This window comes from Taudactylus pleione, unplaced genomic scaffold (assembly GCF_031769625.1).
Source record: "Taudactylus pleione unplaced genomic scaffold, aTauple2 ptg000041l, whole genome shotgun sequence".
Classification (NCBI taxonomy): Eukaryota; Metazoa; Chordata; class Amphibia; order Anura; family Myobatrachidae; genus Taudactylus; species Taudactylus pleione.
In genome coordinates, this window is record NW_028284443.1 from 56,651,698 (window position 1) to 56,670,070 (window position 18,373).

At 44.6% G+C, this 18,373-nt stretch overlaps 1 protein-coding gene across 1 annotated transcript in view; it reads left to right on the top strand.

Moving 5' to 3' along the window:
- Positions 1-18,373, top strand: part of DZIP1 (DAZ interacting zinc finger protein 1) — a 74,716-nt gene that overhangs the window by 14,895 nt on the left and 41,448 nt on the right. The window contains 3 exon segments of the mRNA XM_088457036.1: positions 2,108-2,180; positions 4,794-4,918; positions 5,479-5,646. Coding sequence (XP_088313162.1) covers positions 2,108-2,180; positions 4,794-4,918; positions 5,479-5,646 — 366 coding nt within the window.

The window sequence follows — 18,373 nt, forward strand, 5'->3', positions numbered from 1 at the left end:
GGATTTCCAGATATTCTGGCATTCCTTCCGGCTGGCTTGGGTTTCACACTTGGCCTGGTCTTCCTGACAGTGCGGATCTCTACACTGTCAGTATGGTTAAGATATGGAATTGCTTCACTCTGGTATCCAGTTCATCCTTTGGAGTGTTTTCTTGATTATGCCTCCATTTGTCCTCCCTAGGGACTCCTTGGGAGTAAGTAGTGGTTCTTCGTTACCTCCGGGGACAGTCAATGGAACCGCTGGTTGTGATAGCCATTACATGGTCTATTGCTTAGGCTCTCTCTTTCTCTCAGGGTGTTTATATCAACCAGGAGAGTGTCTGAATTGGGAGCGTTCTCATGTGGCTCCCTCTTCTGGAGGGCATCATGTCAGGGTGGGAGTTGCTCTCGCCCTGTGTTTCTTCTTAGTGGTTTTCAGGTTCCATATTCTGGAACTTATGGTACGGCCATTCTGTCCCCAGTCCTCTCGGCTGGTGTGGCCTCATTGACTGTGGTCTGGCCTCTTTGGATTTATGTGATCCGTTCAGGTTCCTTACGGAAATCGGACTCCTTATTGGTGGTCTGAGATTTCTGGTTTTCACAGGAAAGGATGGCCGGCCTATAACCAAATGTTGGCTTGGATGGCCTCGTAGGTCTTCCTCAGGGGCCTACCCATGGGTAGGCCTTCCTGTTGTTGATGCTTGTTTTTTCTCGGGCCATGTGACCCTCGTGTGCGGCTCGCTGTGGCGCCTCGGCTGTTTTGCCTTACTAGGTGGCCACGTGGTCTTCTGTCCACACCTTTTTAAGGTTCTAGGCATTGGTTTCCTTTGCCTCTCAGGATGTTTCTTTTTTGGCGACGGATTCTCCTCTCAGCACAGGAGCGTCCCCACCCTTGGTTGAACTGCTTTGGGACATCCCCAAGGTCAACCCTGTGGACCCCCTATGGACCCTGAAGTAGAAAACAAGAGATATGGTAAGAACTTACCTTTGTTATCTCTGTTTCTACGAAGTCCATAGGGTCCACAGGGCGCCCGCCCTGACGCACCTGGCTTCATATGGGCTGTGTGGCTGGTCACCGGTTTTCCGTCTCCCATTTCGGTGAGTATGGTTATTGAGTGTTCCAGTTTTCTCTCTCTTTTTCTCTCCTCCTCCGGCCTTTGGCTACTTACAAACTGAGGTGCCTCTGGCTTGGGGGTGGGGTTATAGGGAGAGTGGACCCAGTGCATCCTGGGAGCTAAAAGCTTTAACTGCGTGGTGCCCGGATTTGGTTCCCAACCTATACCCCAAGGTCAACCCTGTGGACCCTATGGACTTCGTAGAAACAGAGATAACAAAGGTAAGTTCTTACCATATCTCTTGTTATTTTACCCCCCTCCAGCATCATAATACTTTATTGTATGCCTCCCCCCAACCCCAACTAATACTAGATACCCTGGGGGTTACCCCACGCCTATGGGCATATATCCCCCCACAGGCAGTGCACAGTGGAGAGTGTGTCAGGGGGGACTGTTGATCAGTCCCCCCTCCTGTAGCCGATATATGCACTTGCAGAGGTCACCCAAATAGTGCTTAGAGGGGAACAAAGTTTCACTGTGCCTGGCACATGAACCCGGAGTGCCATTCGCACGGCATTCTGGGGCACGATCCTGGAAGTCATGTCAGCAGTCACAGACTACCGCATCATTTCCGGGGGGTCCAGGAAGTTGGAGGTGATCCGTTCTGCACTCGTGAAGAACGGATCTCCTCTGCTAAAGCCGGGGGACAGAGCGGGCTGGCGTTGTAACGTGATGCGACCTTGCCAACTGAAGCACTGCTAGATCACATGCAACGTCGCCAGATAAGTGGTTAAAGAACACAAAAAGGTGTGAGGTAAAAAAAAAAAGAATATTTTAGAATAACTGCATTCCAGAATATGGAGCTATCCATAAAACATGTAGGTCCGGTATATAAATATCCTTATATTTAATATCAGCCACACTTGTTTCATATGTTCTACTTCAGAATCCTGTTTGTCACAAATACAACTTTTATATTTCAGTTTATTAATCAAAATCATTCAGTGCTGTACTTTGGTAAATAATATTTTTGTATCAATATCGTAAACCGTGTACATATTTTTTCCATTTCAGTGTCAATATTGTGAGAAGGCTTTCATGAATTACTCATATTTACAAGATCATATAAAGAGGAGGCATAATGAAGGTATTACATGTGATAACAACTGCTGAAATTCCAGCCAACAACATACTTTATTTTTTTTAAATTTAGACTGTTACTATGATTTATTTTTACTTTGACTATTTGAAGACTATATATAACGCACTTAGGGGTATATTTACTAAAGTGAGAGTTTTTAGAAGTGGAGATGTTGCCCATAGCAACCAATCAGATTCTTCTTAACATTTATCTAGCACCTTCTAGAAGATAATAGCTAGAATATGATTGGTTGCTATGGGCAACGTCTCCACTTCTAAAACCCACACTTTAGTAAATATACCCCCTAGAGTGAAGTTGGGCACAGGGCCTTAACAAGGATTGTGTGAGCAGTTCCGCCGCTCAGTGTGCAGGACCCTGGGGACACCATAGCTGCCCCTAAGTACCTGCATTTGCCTTGCGATGATCCTAAATGGGTACCTGGCCATCACGTGTTTGGTTGGCGTGGCCATTCTCCAGCACTGGTCAGGCTTTTTATCCGCTACAACAGTATTCAAAGAAATGTAACCTTTAGTTCACTAGCAATAGTCACATCAAGGAAAACACAGTGAAACAACTGAAGGCTACTGAACCATGTGCAAAACCCAAGCTAAGGTCCACCTGACAACTCCCACTTCCCACACATATCATATACACCTACCTCGCCCACAGACCTTATGCCCTCCCTCCTTGTTTTTTACGCAGAGTATTTGTGATCTCCCTGCCTATGTATCGTTGCTCATTTTTCTTTGCAACCCATAGATGTATGGCAGGAAAGACTAAAGTGATTGAATAAATGGTAATGTCCATACAGTGGCGTAACTACAATGGGTGCAAAGTGTGTAAAGCCCACATGGCCCTTAGGCAAAGCAGGCCCAGGTCTGAACACCCTGCACCAAGAGTAGGCCCCGTCACAGTGAGTACTCAAGTTGTGTATGCCGTCTCAATGGCTATTTTATTCACGCCTAGGATACAGCGTTCAAACGGACAGTCACGCTTGCGTTTCTCCGACCACTCCCCCGTCACCACCTCCAAACGCTGCAGCCTGTCACTCTCTCTGCAATGGCTTCCATTCTGCTTGATCACAAAGCTATCGCAAGGCTAACTCATGCACGCGCCCTGCGCTGCATTCGCAGTACGCACCATCGATCAATCTGCGTACGTTGTCGCAAAATCTATGCTGAATCGGGCCCAGTGTTATGACAATTGCTTTAATATAAATATATAGGGCCTGATTCAGACCCACCCGCGAGCGGCTGTCCGCTCGCAAGTGGGTCGATGTTATGGACTGAGCATGCGCACGATGGAGGGAGCTCCGTCGTGCGCATGCGCCAGACGCGACGAGCGAAGGAAAGTCCTTCGCTCGTTGTGTCCGATCAAAGGAGGCGTGCTGTCAATGTTGACTGACAGCACGCCCCCTTTGGTGGGCATGCCGGGGGCGTGCCTCCCGGAAGGGGGCGTTCCCACGGGAACGCCTCCCGTCAAAAGCCGGCCCACTGACATCACTAGTGATGTCAGTGGGAGTGATTTTGGCTCTGATAGAGCCAAAATCACTCCGGAGCTTGCGGTTGAAAACCTCAACCGCAGGCTCCGGCTCGCAATTTCGATGGTCGCGATGGTCACGACCATCGCGGCCATCACAATGCACGCTCGTATAGCCTGTGGGTGGTGACCCACAGCTATACGAGCGTCCAGGAGGACGCTCCATTTTCATGGAGCCCGGCCCTCATTCAGAGCGTGCGCTCTGCTCAGAGCGTACGACTCTGAATGAGGGCCATAGTCATGTGCTAATTGAGTCATTATATATTTTTGCTGAGAACAAAGGAGATCTCACTAATTTTGTGATTTGCTATGAATGAATATTTCTTTAAATAATATGCAGGGTAAAGAAGATGTGGAAAAAATAAGGTCTGCTGCTGGTAGATTTTACTCCTCTGTGCTGCTGTGAGCTATGCTTATTCCAATATCACACACTTGGCACCTGATCTTGAGTCAAACTTATACCAGTTTATGGAAATACACTATTCTTGGATGCACTTTTTACTTTATGCCCATTTTGCACCCCACTCTGCCCATTTAGCGACCAAGTTTGCATCAGCCTCTAATGCTGTGTACACACTAGAAAATATGTTGTTCGATCCGGCGGATCGGAGCGACAAATCGGGCACATCGTCTAGTGTGTACCCACTATGTAGCTGACGATGCATGCTCCCACGCGTCATCAGCGACATCCTCCATCGGAACTACATGAAGGTCCGACCAGGGATGTCGTTAGCGAGGGCCACGTCCCCGTAGTAGCTTCATTGCTGTCGGCTCCCCTGTTGGGTCCCATTGCTGAAGATGTTGGGCACACTAGACATCGTATAGTGTGTACAGACTTAAATCTATAGCTTCTGGTTTAAATCCATTCTGTCCTAACATCATGACACTGGCATTGAATAAAAGATGCTCAAATGTACTGTAATCACCATTTAAATTCTGCATCTGAATATTCTGGAAATGAACTGATATAAATGACATAATACACAGAACAATGCTTCTGTTTATAGAATAAAATTACAAATCTCTTTTTTTTTGTCACGGGAACATTATATATGTGTCTGTTCTATCACTCTCAAACAGAAAACCAAAGCTTCCAAGCAAGTGAGAAGTTGCAGTATCAAATAAATGGTCTGAAAGAAGAACTACAGAAGACCAAGGCTCAGCTGGAGGCTGCACACACCGCCCACATAGAGAAACTGTCACAGGTACGGTGACTTCAGCCAGGTACATTACACAGTGTATAAAACCTATATAATACTAGGGGGTCTATGTATCAAGCAGTGAAACGTGTGGAGAAGTTGCCCATTGCAACCAATCAGCTTTGAAGTAGCACTTATCAAGTACAGTCTATAAAATAATAGGTGGCATCTGATTGGTTGCTATGGGCAACTTATCCACTGGTCCACTTCTCCGCACTTTTCACTGCTTGATAAATAGACCCCTTGTATTTTGGTTTCATTTTGATTATTGTGTGACATTCTAACATTTTAGTAAGATAAAGTGCTCCTTATGTGGGTCTTGTGCTAAAAAGCTCACAGGTAATGATATCCAGAGGTGCTGTGGGGGGGATGGTAGCATGTACCCAAGCTGGCCTGTCTGAGGACCAGTACTACAAGGGACACGGAGCCATGCCCCTAAGATTTCCATCAAAAATATAGATGTTATGTATGTTTGTATAATTGGTCAAGAATATAGATCAAGATTGTAATAGTGAAAATGCTTCTTATGCCACATTAAAATGATTGACTTTTGTATTATTAAACAGATACAGGAAAATGAGCAAAAGAAAACTGTTGAACAAGAATTGGCTAACAAATTTGACAACTGGAAAAAAGAAGAAACTAAAAAATTTGACGATGAATTAAAAAAAGTAAAAGATATGTTTATGAATGAGCTTAAAGAGCTGACTGCTAAGAACAGCTGGTTAGAACAGGTAAGAGACCACATTTCTTTAATCTTGCACTGTTATGCTTGCCACATGTGTCATTGTGGGGGAGATATTTGTTCCTTTGATGTATATTTCATGTTTAATCATTCCTGGCCAAAACAGATCCAGTAGGCAATAATCACTGTGACAGAGGTTCCCAAGGCTCCCCAACACTTTGGCTTATGCATCTCGGCACTAATCGCCAAAGGGGTGTCCTCATTCACCCACCTCAGTGCACTGTTTCTTATTATGTTCAGCATTAAACAGCTGCCACTTTGCCACGATAATAGGCACAGCAGGTGCGTCATTATCACCACTGTAAGTGGCCTCTTTATACATGTACCCCAAATCCTGTTATATCCTTTGGTAAATCAACAAATGTGATTCCTGTGTGTGTATGTAAATGCTATTTCAATTAATATTGTTATTGTAAATATGTCTTTGCTTGCTTCTACTGTATTGTGAGATACTGGTTACAGCAACTATTTAATAATACATATTATACATGACAAATGCAATCCCTAGTTTAAAATATATGGATATCAGAAGTCAGAGGAGGAGGCTTGGAGTGATAGAAGATGGCTCAAAGAGGCAGTGTCTGGTTCATTAATAAAATATATATATAACCGAACCCGCCCAAATTTACCTAATCTGAGGAAATCCCAGCCGCTGCTTAGATCTCTGCCTTTTCCGGATTCCAAAATGAGACGCAATGCCTTCTTCCTGGCTTTGGATCTTGCGTGTTGTGCATCCGATATAAGTCCCTTCCGTGGTGATTCTGCCTCATTTGTCACAGGACCGCTTAGGTAGTGATCTGCACACATAGCAATCTGCACACGATCAGCCGATGTGTACGATATCCCTTGAAACTCTCCCCGGCAGCTCTGCACACGATCTCCACATGATCTGCACACGATTTGGTGTCCAATCTTCATACGATCTCTCCTGCATACAGACTTTCACAGTGCATCGGGTCCTAGATTGTCAGATCTGCCCTACTGCACGACAGATCTGACGATGCGATATGCGACCAGAAGGGACACGCATCGCATCGTGATTGTGAGTAGGGACTCACGATTTACTCAGGATTTGGCCATATTTTACACGATCTGTCGTTCCAATGTGTCGGAATCGGCCAGATCGGGTAATATATCGCTATGTGTGTGGGCAGCTTTAGTGACCGTGAGAGTCAGGAGTAGGAGAGGCTTAGTAGTGACACTATCTTTGATGGGCAGTGCCATCAGTGCCAGCTTTACCATAGGCAGCTTTAGGCAGTTGCCTAGGGCGCCAGGATCTGGGGAAGCGCCCCTGAGTCTGCCTATCACAAAATTAAGGATGTCTCTTAGAGAGGGGGACAGTAGGTTGAAGCTTTGCCTAGGGTGCTGAGAAACCTTGCACTGGCCCTGAGTGCCACCCACAGTGACAGTCCCCTAGGTAATACTGGCCAAGCTAGTTTTGTGGATAGGAAGTCAGCAAGTGTTTGTTTTGTTTGTTTTTTTTAGTACAGGAACATCATTTAATATAATAATAATAATTAATATTATTGTGTGTGGCTAAAAAAAAAATATATTTTTTTTATTTGGTGCATTAACTTCAGGCCGTGATACTCTGTCTAATATAAAAGTCACGAACAGTCAGTAGGTCAAGGGCCACCGTTCAGTTGGAGGGCGCATTTTTTTTTTTTTTTTTAAATATATATGTTTTGTTTGTGATAAAAAATTCAGGCCGTAATACTGTGAGATTTAACAGTCAATAGGTCAAGGGCCACCACGCAGTGGGCCTGATTCAGAGCCGCTCGTTCGCTCCGAGCGATGTTCGCACATCTGCGCATGTGTATGGGTCGTAATGCGCATGCGCCAACCAGTCAGTGCGGTTGGAAATCGTGTGTTCGCAAAATTGCGAGTGCCTGCTAATTTGAGTGACAGGATGAGGCGTTTGTGGGTGGTAAGAGGGGAAGGTGCTTGAAAACGGGGAGTGGAGATCCGAACGGAGGCGTGCCAAACGGTCAAAACGGGCGTTTTAAGGGTGTGCATAATTAACAAAGCAGCGTCATCAACCACGTCACTTGGTTGTTTCTTAGCCTGCACTGTTCGCATGTTTGCTGTAGGAAAATCCAACCACAAGCACTGCGAGAAGTTCAGACGCCTTTCGATGTACTCGATTAATCTAATAAATAGCGGAGATGACGTATGATGCGAGCGGCCAGGGGGCGTCTTTACAAAATAGCAAGCGCATGTTTCGCTCGCTCAGACATAGAGGCGTCAACAGACCGCAAAGAGCGAGCGCTCAATTTAGATAGCTGGCCCCTTTTTCTGAACGAGCGAGTGCAAATAGTGTCCGGCTCTGAATCAGGCCCAGTGTCTCAGTCGGTGGGCACATTTTTTTGGGGTGGTTAAAAAAAAAATTATCTTATTTAAAAAAAAAAAATAATAATAATGCAGGCGTTATTATGGAAAACGACGATCAATCAACAGAACAGCAGGGGCAGCAACCGAACACTAGAGTTGCAGCTGCTGCCACTGCCAGTCATCATGATGATACAGATTAAACGTCATTTACTGAAGCTGAAGGATAGAAAAAAACATCTGTAATAAAGGGAAACGCCAACTGACCCCCACCGCCCCTTAAATGCCTCTGCCTGTACCCATTCTGCACACTCACATCGGGAACCTGCAATTGGCAGTACATGCTAAATCAGGCCTACAGATCTGAAGAGTTGCAAAGAGCTGTTGGTGAGCAAATTGTCAGCTCAAGTGGCATGTGACACTGTGATGTATCCTCCTTCAGTTTCACCAGCAACTGCGGTTGCCAATAAAAAACAGCTTTCCTCAGAATATTTTGACATCTGGTGAGTTCTAAAAGAATTCCCGAAAATTTGTGACACCGCTACCACGACTCCATCTTATATGATCACCATTCAAAGAATGTTTGAGGATTATTTTAACGATCGCGTCCAAATAGGCATGTCAGACAGTACGTTTGACTACTAGCAGGTAAAAAAAGGCAATTTGGAGGCCCTTGCACAAACTGGCTTTGCTTTTTACTTAAGCTGCTAACCCTCCAATGTGTACTCAGAGAGAGTTTTCAGCACAGCCGGGAACCATGTCAGCGATCGGCGTAGGAGGCTACTTCCTCAAAATGTGCAAAAGATGATGTTCATCAAAATGAACTGCAAATTCCATGAGGAAGACCTTTACCAGCAATTATGTCAAAGTCCACAGGCACCTGTAATGGTGGATTCCAGTGGGGTCAAATTAATATTGTATTAAGATGATGTACACACTGATGAATGTGAGGATGATAATAGCGACGACATCTTGCCTCTGTAGAACCAGTTTGTATGTAGACATCATTGCCAGCAATGTCAGCTGCCCATTGGTAGCTTGTTTTATGGAGGCGCAAACAAGCCAATCACTTCAGCCACAAGTGGTGGTCCCTGTCGCTGAAGTGATTGGTTTGTTAAAATGTGCATGTCCTTTTTAATATAAAGCAGATGGGAGGGCCCAAGGACAATTCCATCTTGCACCTCTTTTCTTTGCATTTTACACTGTCTGGGGCATTGCCGACTTAAACAATTTTAAAGTTTATTAAACTGCCATCTTGTCTGCCACTGCAGTACCACTCTGTTTCCTAGATGTGCCATGTTGGAAGTTGAATTGCCACAGTCACTGAAACCTTCCTCCCTTCCCTTTCCCTCCCCTTCCCTTCCCTTTCCCTCCCCTTCCCTTCCCTTTCCCTCCCCTTCTCTTCCCTTTCCCTCCCCTTCCCTTTCACTCCCCTTCCCTTCCTTTTCCCTCCCCTTCTCTTCCCTTCTCTTCCCTTTCCCTCCCCTTCCCTTTCCCTCCCCTTCCCTTCCCTTCCCTTTCCCTCCCCTTCTCTTCCCTTTCCCTCCCCTTCCCTTTCCCTCCCTTTCCCTCCCCTTACCTTCCCTTTCCCTCCCCTTCTCTTCCCCTCCCCTTCTCTTCCCCTCCCCTTCCCTTTCCCTCCCCTTCCCTGAGGTTAATAATTCCGTAGGAACAAAAACTGGTTCAAATTATGTGATTTTAGCTGTTTTTATAATTTTTAAAAAATAAATACAGATCCAAAACACATGAGGTCTGTTTTCACAAAACCAACACACGAAGTTAATACAGATCCAAACAACGGGGGTCGGTGCACATGTCTAACATATATACAGGTGGAGTTTCCTAATTCCAAAATGCTTGGGAGAGAAGTATTTTAGATATTTGAGTTTTCCGTATTTTTGAATATTTGCATACCATAATGAGATATGTAGGGAATAGGACCCAAATTTAAACACAGAATGCATTTTTGTTTCATATACACCTTATACACACAGCCTGAAGGTCATTTTATACAATATTTTTAATAATTTTGTGCATCAAACAAAGTATTTCTACATACACAAAATTATTTTTGGTTTCATATACACCTTATACACACAACCTGAAGATAATTTTATAAAAAATTTTAATAATTTTGTACATAAAACAAAGTTTTTATACATTGAACCATCAACAACAAAGGTATCAGTATCTCAGTCATGCTAAAAAAAAATGTGTATTTCGGAATATTCCGTATTTCAGAATATATGAATATGGGAGACTCAACCTGTGTGTATATATAGCAGTATATAGAGGTAATGTTAGGTGGCGTCACTGTGGCTGTGATGTCTTGAAAATGGCCAGACCTGCATCAGTTGTAATCTGAAATCTCGTGAGTCAGTTTGAACACCGGCAAGGCTGCTCATGGCAAGGCAACGCAAATCGAGTTCAAACGGGGCATTCCATTTCCGAAGTTGTGTGGACATTCTACGTTCCTCGATCTACAGTCACGTGTGTACGGGGAATACCTCATGGAAGGCATTACCACCCACCCTGGACAGCGTAGTGGCCGACCACATGTGCTTAATGATCGTGACCAGCGCATCTAGCCAGAATTGTCCGTGGTAACAGACAAGTAACACTGGCTCACAGCACATCCACATTCAATGCAGAAGGTACCAGACGCATATGCAGCAGGTCATTGCAAGGTTCTTTAGCTTCCATGGGGTATGGGAGCAGAAGACTCACCAGAATGCCCCTGTTAACACTACGACACCAGACACCGCGGGATCACCTGTTCTTGTGATGTCGCTAATTGGTTGCTGGAGGACTGGGATCATGTGGCGTGGTCTGATGAGTCACGGTTCCAGTTGTTTCAGGCTGATGGTATTGTTTGGATGTGTCGCAGACCCCATGAAGCCATGAACCCTAGTTGTCAACAAGGCACATTGCAGGCTGGTGGTGGTTCCATAAAGGTGTGGGGTGTGTTCACGTGCCATGATCACTTATCCTTGAAGAAAGATGTAATAAATGAATCTGAATCGTTGGATTAATGGAGGTCTTAGATATCATTGCATTTAAAATCCATGGAGTGCTGCCTTACACAGTATTTGTTGTAAGGATGTCTGAGGGTGTTTTCGGATGTGCACCCGGGTGTCAGGTTTGGATTATTTTTGAACCCGCGGTGGATGCAGGAGAAGATACAGGAACTGGTTTGTAGTATTGGAATACAGCAGGTTTAATAGGAGTATTATTATTCATGAAGTGGTAATAAATATATAAATTGGCAGGAAATAAACAAGTCCAAGTGAAGTGAGGCTGAAAACAAATGTCTTGCAGGGAAACAAAGTCCAATTAGTGAGGCTGGGAGCAGGTGTCAGACAGAAAAAACTAAATTCCAATGGATGTGTGACTGAGGAAGAGAGGTCTGAAGTGCTGGAGTGGGTTCTGAGTCCAGAGTGCTGGAAAGTACACAAACCGTGGGGTGAGTAATGGGGTATAGCAGGGTAGATGCAGGTATCTGGGAACAGCCTGTGATGGAGACAGAGCAGGAAACGGAGCACTGCTGGGACTGCAATAATCACACCGAGCTAAGGAGCACAGAGAACTCTCACACAGCTTGCGCTGTGTATACGTTGCACTGGCAACTAGAGGGCGTGCTGAACACCCTTAAGTACCATGGGAAAGTGTATGATAGGCTGCTGAGAGTAAACACAAGGTGCTCCAACCTGATTGGCCCATTCAGGTCACATGCCCAAAACCAAGATGGCGGCGCCCAGCAAAACCCAGTGTGGCAGCGCTGCCAGTCTTACCTGTCACCACATGGCTTGTACCCCTCAGAAATCCATGTGCACCTCGCGCCAACCTCCAGGCACCAGCACCCCCTCCGGTAGGACCGCGCCAAAGCACTCGCACAGGCAGAGACCGCGACTCACCAGGTACAACAACTCTGGTCGTGACACCGGGTGAGTACATTTTTGGAATATATAATATATTTCACCTAGAATCGTGCAGCCTGAGAGGTGGAGCTTGATGACAAGCACCCACCTGGGTAGTCCTACACAACTGGCTTCGGTAAGACCTTTGCTCTGTCCATTGCCTTGGCAGTGGTAGGGACAATGACCAAGTTTACAATGCATAAAAGAGAGGTGCGTGCAACCCCTCTTGCCCACAAGCCTTCTGCAGCAGCTTTTCTAGCATAATTTCTTCTTTTACACCCACCAGAACTATGGGGCACAGTGCCTTTTTATTGTAGCATCTTTCTGTTTTTGCCAAGAATCTTGCAAGAGGTCCTTAAGTTGAGCAGGAAACGACAGGTGAATGAGATACACTTCTTGGTTAATTCGGTCTGGAGTTCTCAAAGGAGGAGGACATGAGGGTGAATCCGACTAAGGGCCATATTCAATATGGGGCGAAAAAGTCCATTATTTTCGCTAATTTCCAATATCCCCATATTCAATTTCATTGACTTTTCGCCGGTGCGAAAAGTCATTGTAAAAAAACGGGGATAATTTTTCACTTGCCTTTAGCAGGCGAAAAAAAGTGCAGAATTGGGGTTTAGGGGTGCAGGCTAATAAAAAAGAGCCTGCATCCCTGGGAATGGTCCCTAAAAATAATCTGTGTTAATAAAAAGTTTAAAAAAAAAAAAAAAAAAATAGGGACACCCCAAATAATTAATTTTAAATTTTGGGGTTTAAAAAAAAAAATAGGGAACACTTCTAAATTAGCGGAATGGAGTCCAGAGGGGTTCCCTTATATGTGGCAGGTGTTTTATTCATTGCAGCAGTAGCAGCAGGTGCATTTTTGCAGAATTTAAAAAAAAATCATTTAAGGGACTTAAAAATATGCTTGCACCCATTTTCAAGTATCCCAAATGGGCATAGTTATTTTTCCTCAAAAAAAACTTCTAAATGCTCTTCTGCATCACCTTCTTCAAGGTCGCATTTATGCACCTGCCGCGGCTATTTAAAAACCCGACTTTCTTCTGCAGGCAAAAACGGGGGTACCCATAGTGATCCCCCTGGTCTGGACATCTTTAGAGGGGTCCTACAATTATTTCCCGAAAATTCCCGTATTTTTTCGCTGATCCAAGCTTCGCCTGTTCCCGATTTTGCCTACTTTAAAATTGAATACTGGGAATAGCTGGCACACGCGCGATACTTTTCCGTCTGGAAAACAGGCGAAGGAGGCGAAAAGTCCAGCACTTTTCGCCTCAAATTGAATACCGGCCTAAGAGTATTCGGTATCCTATATAGGTGAGGATGTTGGTGATCAGGGAATTGATGATTGCAGTCCATCACGCTTTGGACATGACAGATGTCCAAAGGGGAGTCTTATACTTTAACAGGAGATATTTTAGGTAGAAGTTGGTGAAGGAGAGTATTTTCCTTCCTCTACCAAGTTGACCAATTGGGTTTTTTAGCAGTAAACCTCACCATGCCCGCTTAGGTAATTAGGAAATGCACCCTGCCCCTTTCTGGAGTAGTGTGAACTTCCACTTTAAATCCTAAACCGGGGATGGGGGACTTAGCCTGGGAGTCCATCAACGGAAGTATTTGGTACAGCTTTCATTGCTGTAGTTCTTTCCCCTGAAACTATTACCTTCAGGAGCTCCGTTGCTCCCTGTGTTTTCCCTAACAGGAGTTCTCCTCGGCCGAGGGTAACGCTTAGCCACGGCTCTAGAGCAGTGGTGGGTCAGATGCCGAGGCATGCAGCTCTCTTCCTGCATCAGAGATCCTGCATCACTGCACAACCGTGCTGCGCACCAAACTCAGCTGCCATAATAACTACACCTTGATCATACTGCTGCTTCCCAAGTTCCCTTTCTGCAGGCTGCACTTTCTCTGGTGGCCAGAGTTTTTCTCTTCTGGATTGTATCCCCCCCCCCTTTCTACTCACAGATTTGTAAGTTGTGGGGTTGTCTGAATGGGCACTGAGGGGCATGCAGGGTATCTGGGCACTGAGGGCTTCTGGGTTTTCTGAATGAGCACTGAATGGACATGTGTTGCGTCAGAATACACTCTGAAGGAGCATGTGGGGTGTCTGATTGGGCATGTAGGGATGTCGGAATGAGCACTGAATTGGAATGTAGGGTGACTGATTGCATGTGGGGCATTGAAGGGTCATTTGGTGTGATCTAATGGGATGTGGTGAAGGCTGAGGAAGATTAAAGGGGAATGTGAGGGGTTGAATGGGAGTTACAATTACATATATTGCTATGCCACACAGTCCCCACAATAAAATGTGCCTTCTTAGTGATAAGAATGTGAAAGAGTGGGTCTCAATGACATGGAATAGTGGTCAGAGTTTCTTGTGGAAGGCGTCCTAGGTCTGAACTCCTGGCCTTTACGCCCAGGTTGGGGTACATCAAATTATCATGGAGATGCATCCATGTATGCGGCTTTGCGACTTCCTTGGCACGTGAGTGCTTTTTGGCTCTGGCTTTGGACAGATGATTCAAATACTAAGATCTTTAGAGTCTTTGCCATTTGATGGGCCAGTTCTGTTTGGAGCAGAACTTGACATTCGAATTTGAGAAGCAATTGGTGTGTTTTCTAATGGTGAACAGTTTTACTTCTAAGTGACCTAGGTTTCATCCATTTCATGCTCCCTTATGACAACCAGCCTTGTCGGCAGGTAGCAAGAGAGCAAGAAGCTACTGTAGCTCTATTCTCTTTAGTATGGCTCATGGAGGGAATGACAGGCCTAGGCACAAAACACTTAAGTGTTTAGACACAAGCAGAGTGCATGACTGAGCCAACTGTGATAGGAGCCCATCTCCTGTTTAGGTACAGGTGGAGACATTCCGAGTAAGGTTAGGTCCTCGATACTTGAGGGCCTTGACCTGTAACATATATTTTTCACAGACATAGAAAGATGCCAGACACTCAGGTTTTCTACTCCAATCTTTTTTCCTGTCCAGAAGCCAGACAACATTTTAGCCTATCTCAAAACAGAAGTCCTTGAGCACAAGGTTTTGAGTTAACAACTTCAAAATTGATTCAGTTAGATCTGTGGTCATTGGCATGGAGGCAAAATATTTTTTTGCATCCATACACATTAGGGATGCATATTTCATGTTCTGATCAGGGAAGGAAACCACTGTCTTCTCAGATCAAAGTCCAGGATCTGAATTTCCAGTTTAAGACCCTGTCATTTGGTCTAACCGTGTGTCTTCATGACGATCATGTTATTGTTTAGGCCCTGTAACAATCTCATGGAGCCATTATTGTACCTTGCCTGGACAATCTTCTCAAGACCAATTTGGAATGTGGTCAGAGGAGCTCGGTCTTTGATTTAGGACAGACAAATCCGTGTCCTTTTAGGCAACACTACGGCTGTGGCATGTATAAGTCATCAGAAAACCTGGCTTTGTTCCAGCAACAACAGTAGTGAGCATTCTAGGGTTGGAGAATTGAGAGGCGGTTTATCTTAGTCGGCACCCGTTTCCCATGCTTTTGATCTCTAGAAAGCCAAAAAGGAAGGGGTTCCAATGATCCCTGCCACTCTGGATTGCCCAAGAAGACCTTGGTACTCTGACATCCTAGGCATGGGAGCAAATTCTGGCTAGTGTCTTCTGCCGTGAGGATCTGTCGTCTCCGGCTCCTTTTCTGCATCAGGACATTTGTTTCATGGCATGACTGTTGAATCTAGGCTCTTGAGAGCATTCTGGTTTCCAGTCATTGTCTATCAAGCTGTTGCATCCGTTTTCTTTACTTCATTTTGGACTTTCTGTTATTTTACCAAACCATTTGTCATTGATTCCAGAGATTAAAACCTACTTGCAATGGGTTTCAGACATACAGTGGCTGATTCAGAGTTGATTGCAACTCCTGTTTATGGATGGATCTTGCTATTTTCAGCACAGCACATTTCCAAGTGTATGCAACTATTCCCGGATCCCAATCGCATCTCTACTTGTGACTGAATGGGTTTAATTAGGCGACACAGGATATTTGCACGTAGGCTGTGTGTTTTTAGAGTGTGTCATGTGTGTGTAATTGTGGACTATGGGCCTGATTCAGCATGAATTGCAACTGCTAAAGCGTACGCAGGTGGGCGATTGTTGCGTACTACGCATGTGTATGCATCGCAGTGTGCGCAAAGACACCACTGCGATCGCTCTGCGATCACACAGACCACGGTGAGCCATCGCAGAGTGATTGACAGGCAGTGTGCAACTGGGGGTGGTGACGGGGGGTCGGCAAAACGCAGACATGCCTGTCCATTTGAACGCCGTTGAATTGGCTTGCATAAATTAGCCATTGCGATTGCAAACGCAGCTTGAGTACTTTCTGCGTGCAATGAGGTTAGCAATTTCTAAGTAAGGTCAGGGCTGCTGTAATTCTGCATGAGGGGCCGATGGTACTCGATGTTACAGATGTATACACAGGACTGCAAGGTATTACTTATGTGAGATAGTGGTAGTGGGAGGCAGTGGGCGTCTCTATGCGATAGCATTCATTAGCATATTTTCGTAGCAGACCTGCGTGCGTTTACACAATAGTGATCCTTAATGAATCAGGCCCTATGCTGAGTTGTGTACACAGACATTTGTCTTATTTGGATTAATCTCCTGCACCAGATACAAAGCTGGAGCAAATGTGCGCTAAGAGTGATGATGGCTACTTTCACAAGCAGATGGATGGGGGAGGTGTGGCCACATAGATGCATGTGTTTCTCTCTTGGGGTTAATTACTAAAGTGTGGGTTTTTAGAAGTGGAGATGTTGCCCACAGCAACCAATCAGATTCTAGCTTTTATCTTCTAGAAGGTGATATATAAAACTTAAGTAGAATCTGAATGGTTGCTATGGGCAACATCTCCACTTCTAAAAACCCGTTGGAGCCTTGATATCTTAACCTGGTCTTTTAAGCTCTTCAATTCCCACTGTTTAAGACTGGAGTAATTTTATGTAAAGCTTATGACGTGTACAATGTTCTTGCTTCTAGTTATTGTGTCATCTCGACAGGTTTCAGAAATGAGGTCTTTGTCCTGCAAGGCTCCTTTTCTGATTTTCTTGATTCTAATAGGGCAGTTTTACGTATAATGACTCTTGTTTTCAGTCTAAGGTAGTCTTCAGTTTCTACCTTAATCAGGAGATTGCTATTCCTTCATTGAAGGTTCCTGGTTCTTCCTCTGAGCATGGTCAACTTGCTCTTCTGGATATTCTTAGAGCACTGTAGATCTACCTGGATAGGATAGTTTACATGTTGTCTATGTTGTGCATATTAGATATCGGCTAACGTCTAAATAGACAATGGATCGATGATTTGGGTTCATCATCCAACAAGCATATTCTGAAGACAGACAGAGAGTTACTGCACATATTTTGGCTCATACAACCAGATCCATTGGTAATTTCTGGACAATGCGGCAGAGCGCTTCCTCAAGAAACTGTGTCAGGTAGCCACATGGTCCTTTGTCTACACATTTACAAAGTTTTATCGTTTTTATATTCAAAGATGCTAGGATTGTCACAAAGTTTTGCAATTATCTTAGTCTGAGCTTACACTCTCTCAACGGCTGCTTTGGAACAATCCCCAAGGTTTCATTTTCCCCCAGTTTGGATGAAGGAGAAAACAGAATATTTGATAATCAGTGTTTAAATCTATTTTTCTGAATCTATCTGTATTACACTGCATTACTTTGTTATTGTTTGTGCTTTTGTATTCTCTTTGTTTACACCCTATCCTTTGGCGGTTTGTAATTTTAAACTGATTAAGGGTTGCCGGGCGGAGGAACTTTATATGAAAGTAAGTTACCCTAAGTCGCAGTGTCCCCCAGATGGGCTCTGTCAAATGGCTTCTGATATCCATAATAATTTATAGTAGACGTGTATTAATTGTTAATATAAACAAGTCTTCTTGTTGAACAATTAAGCAATAAAGATCAGCATTCATTGTTTATACAAATATATTTGTGAATTAGTTCAAACATAAACAAGCTTTGTTTGATAAATGGGAAACAAAAGAGGAGAGTAATGCTGGGTACACATTGGCAGATATATTGGCCGATCAATTGACTGGCCAATATATCGGATGCCCGTCGGCCAGTGTGTACCAGCGATATGTCTGACATATCGCTTTGGCTCTCCTGCACAGCCGATGGCAGATATATCTGCATACACTTGCTGCGGAGGCTGCTGGGAGGGGCGCGACACATGATGGTGGTTCAGTGTGTTGTTCAGTCTTCCAGTGTTTGTGATAACATTTCTATCGTTATTTGCTTCCATACATTACCAGATTTTCCATCCCACTAGACAGATTGGATCTTTAGGTGTGTACGCAACATAAGGGTCTGATTCTGAGGAGGGAGTAAGTAACTGCACCTTGGCAAAGCTATGTTGCGCTGCAGGTGGGACAGATTTAAAGTGTGCAGAGGGGTTTGTTCGAACTCAAAAATTGCAGT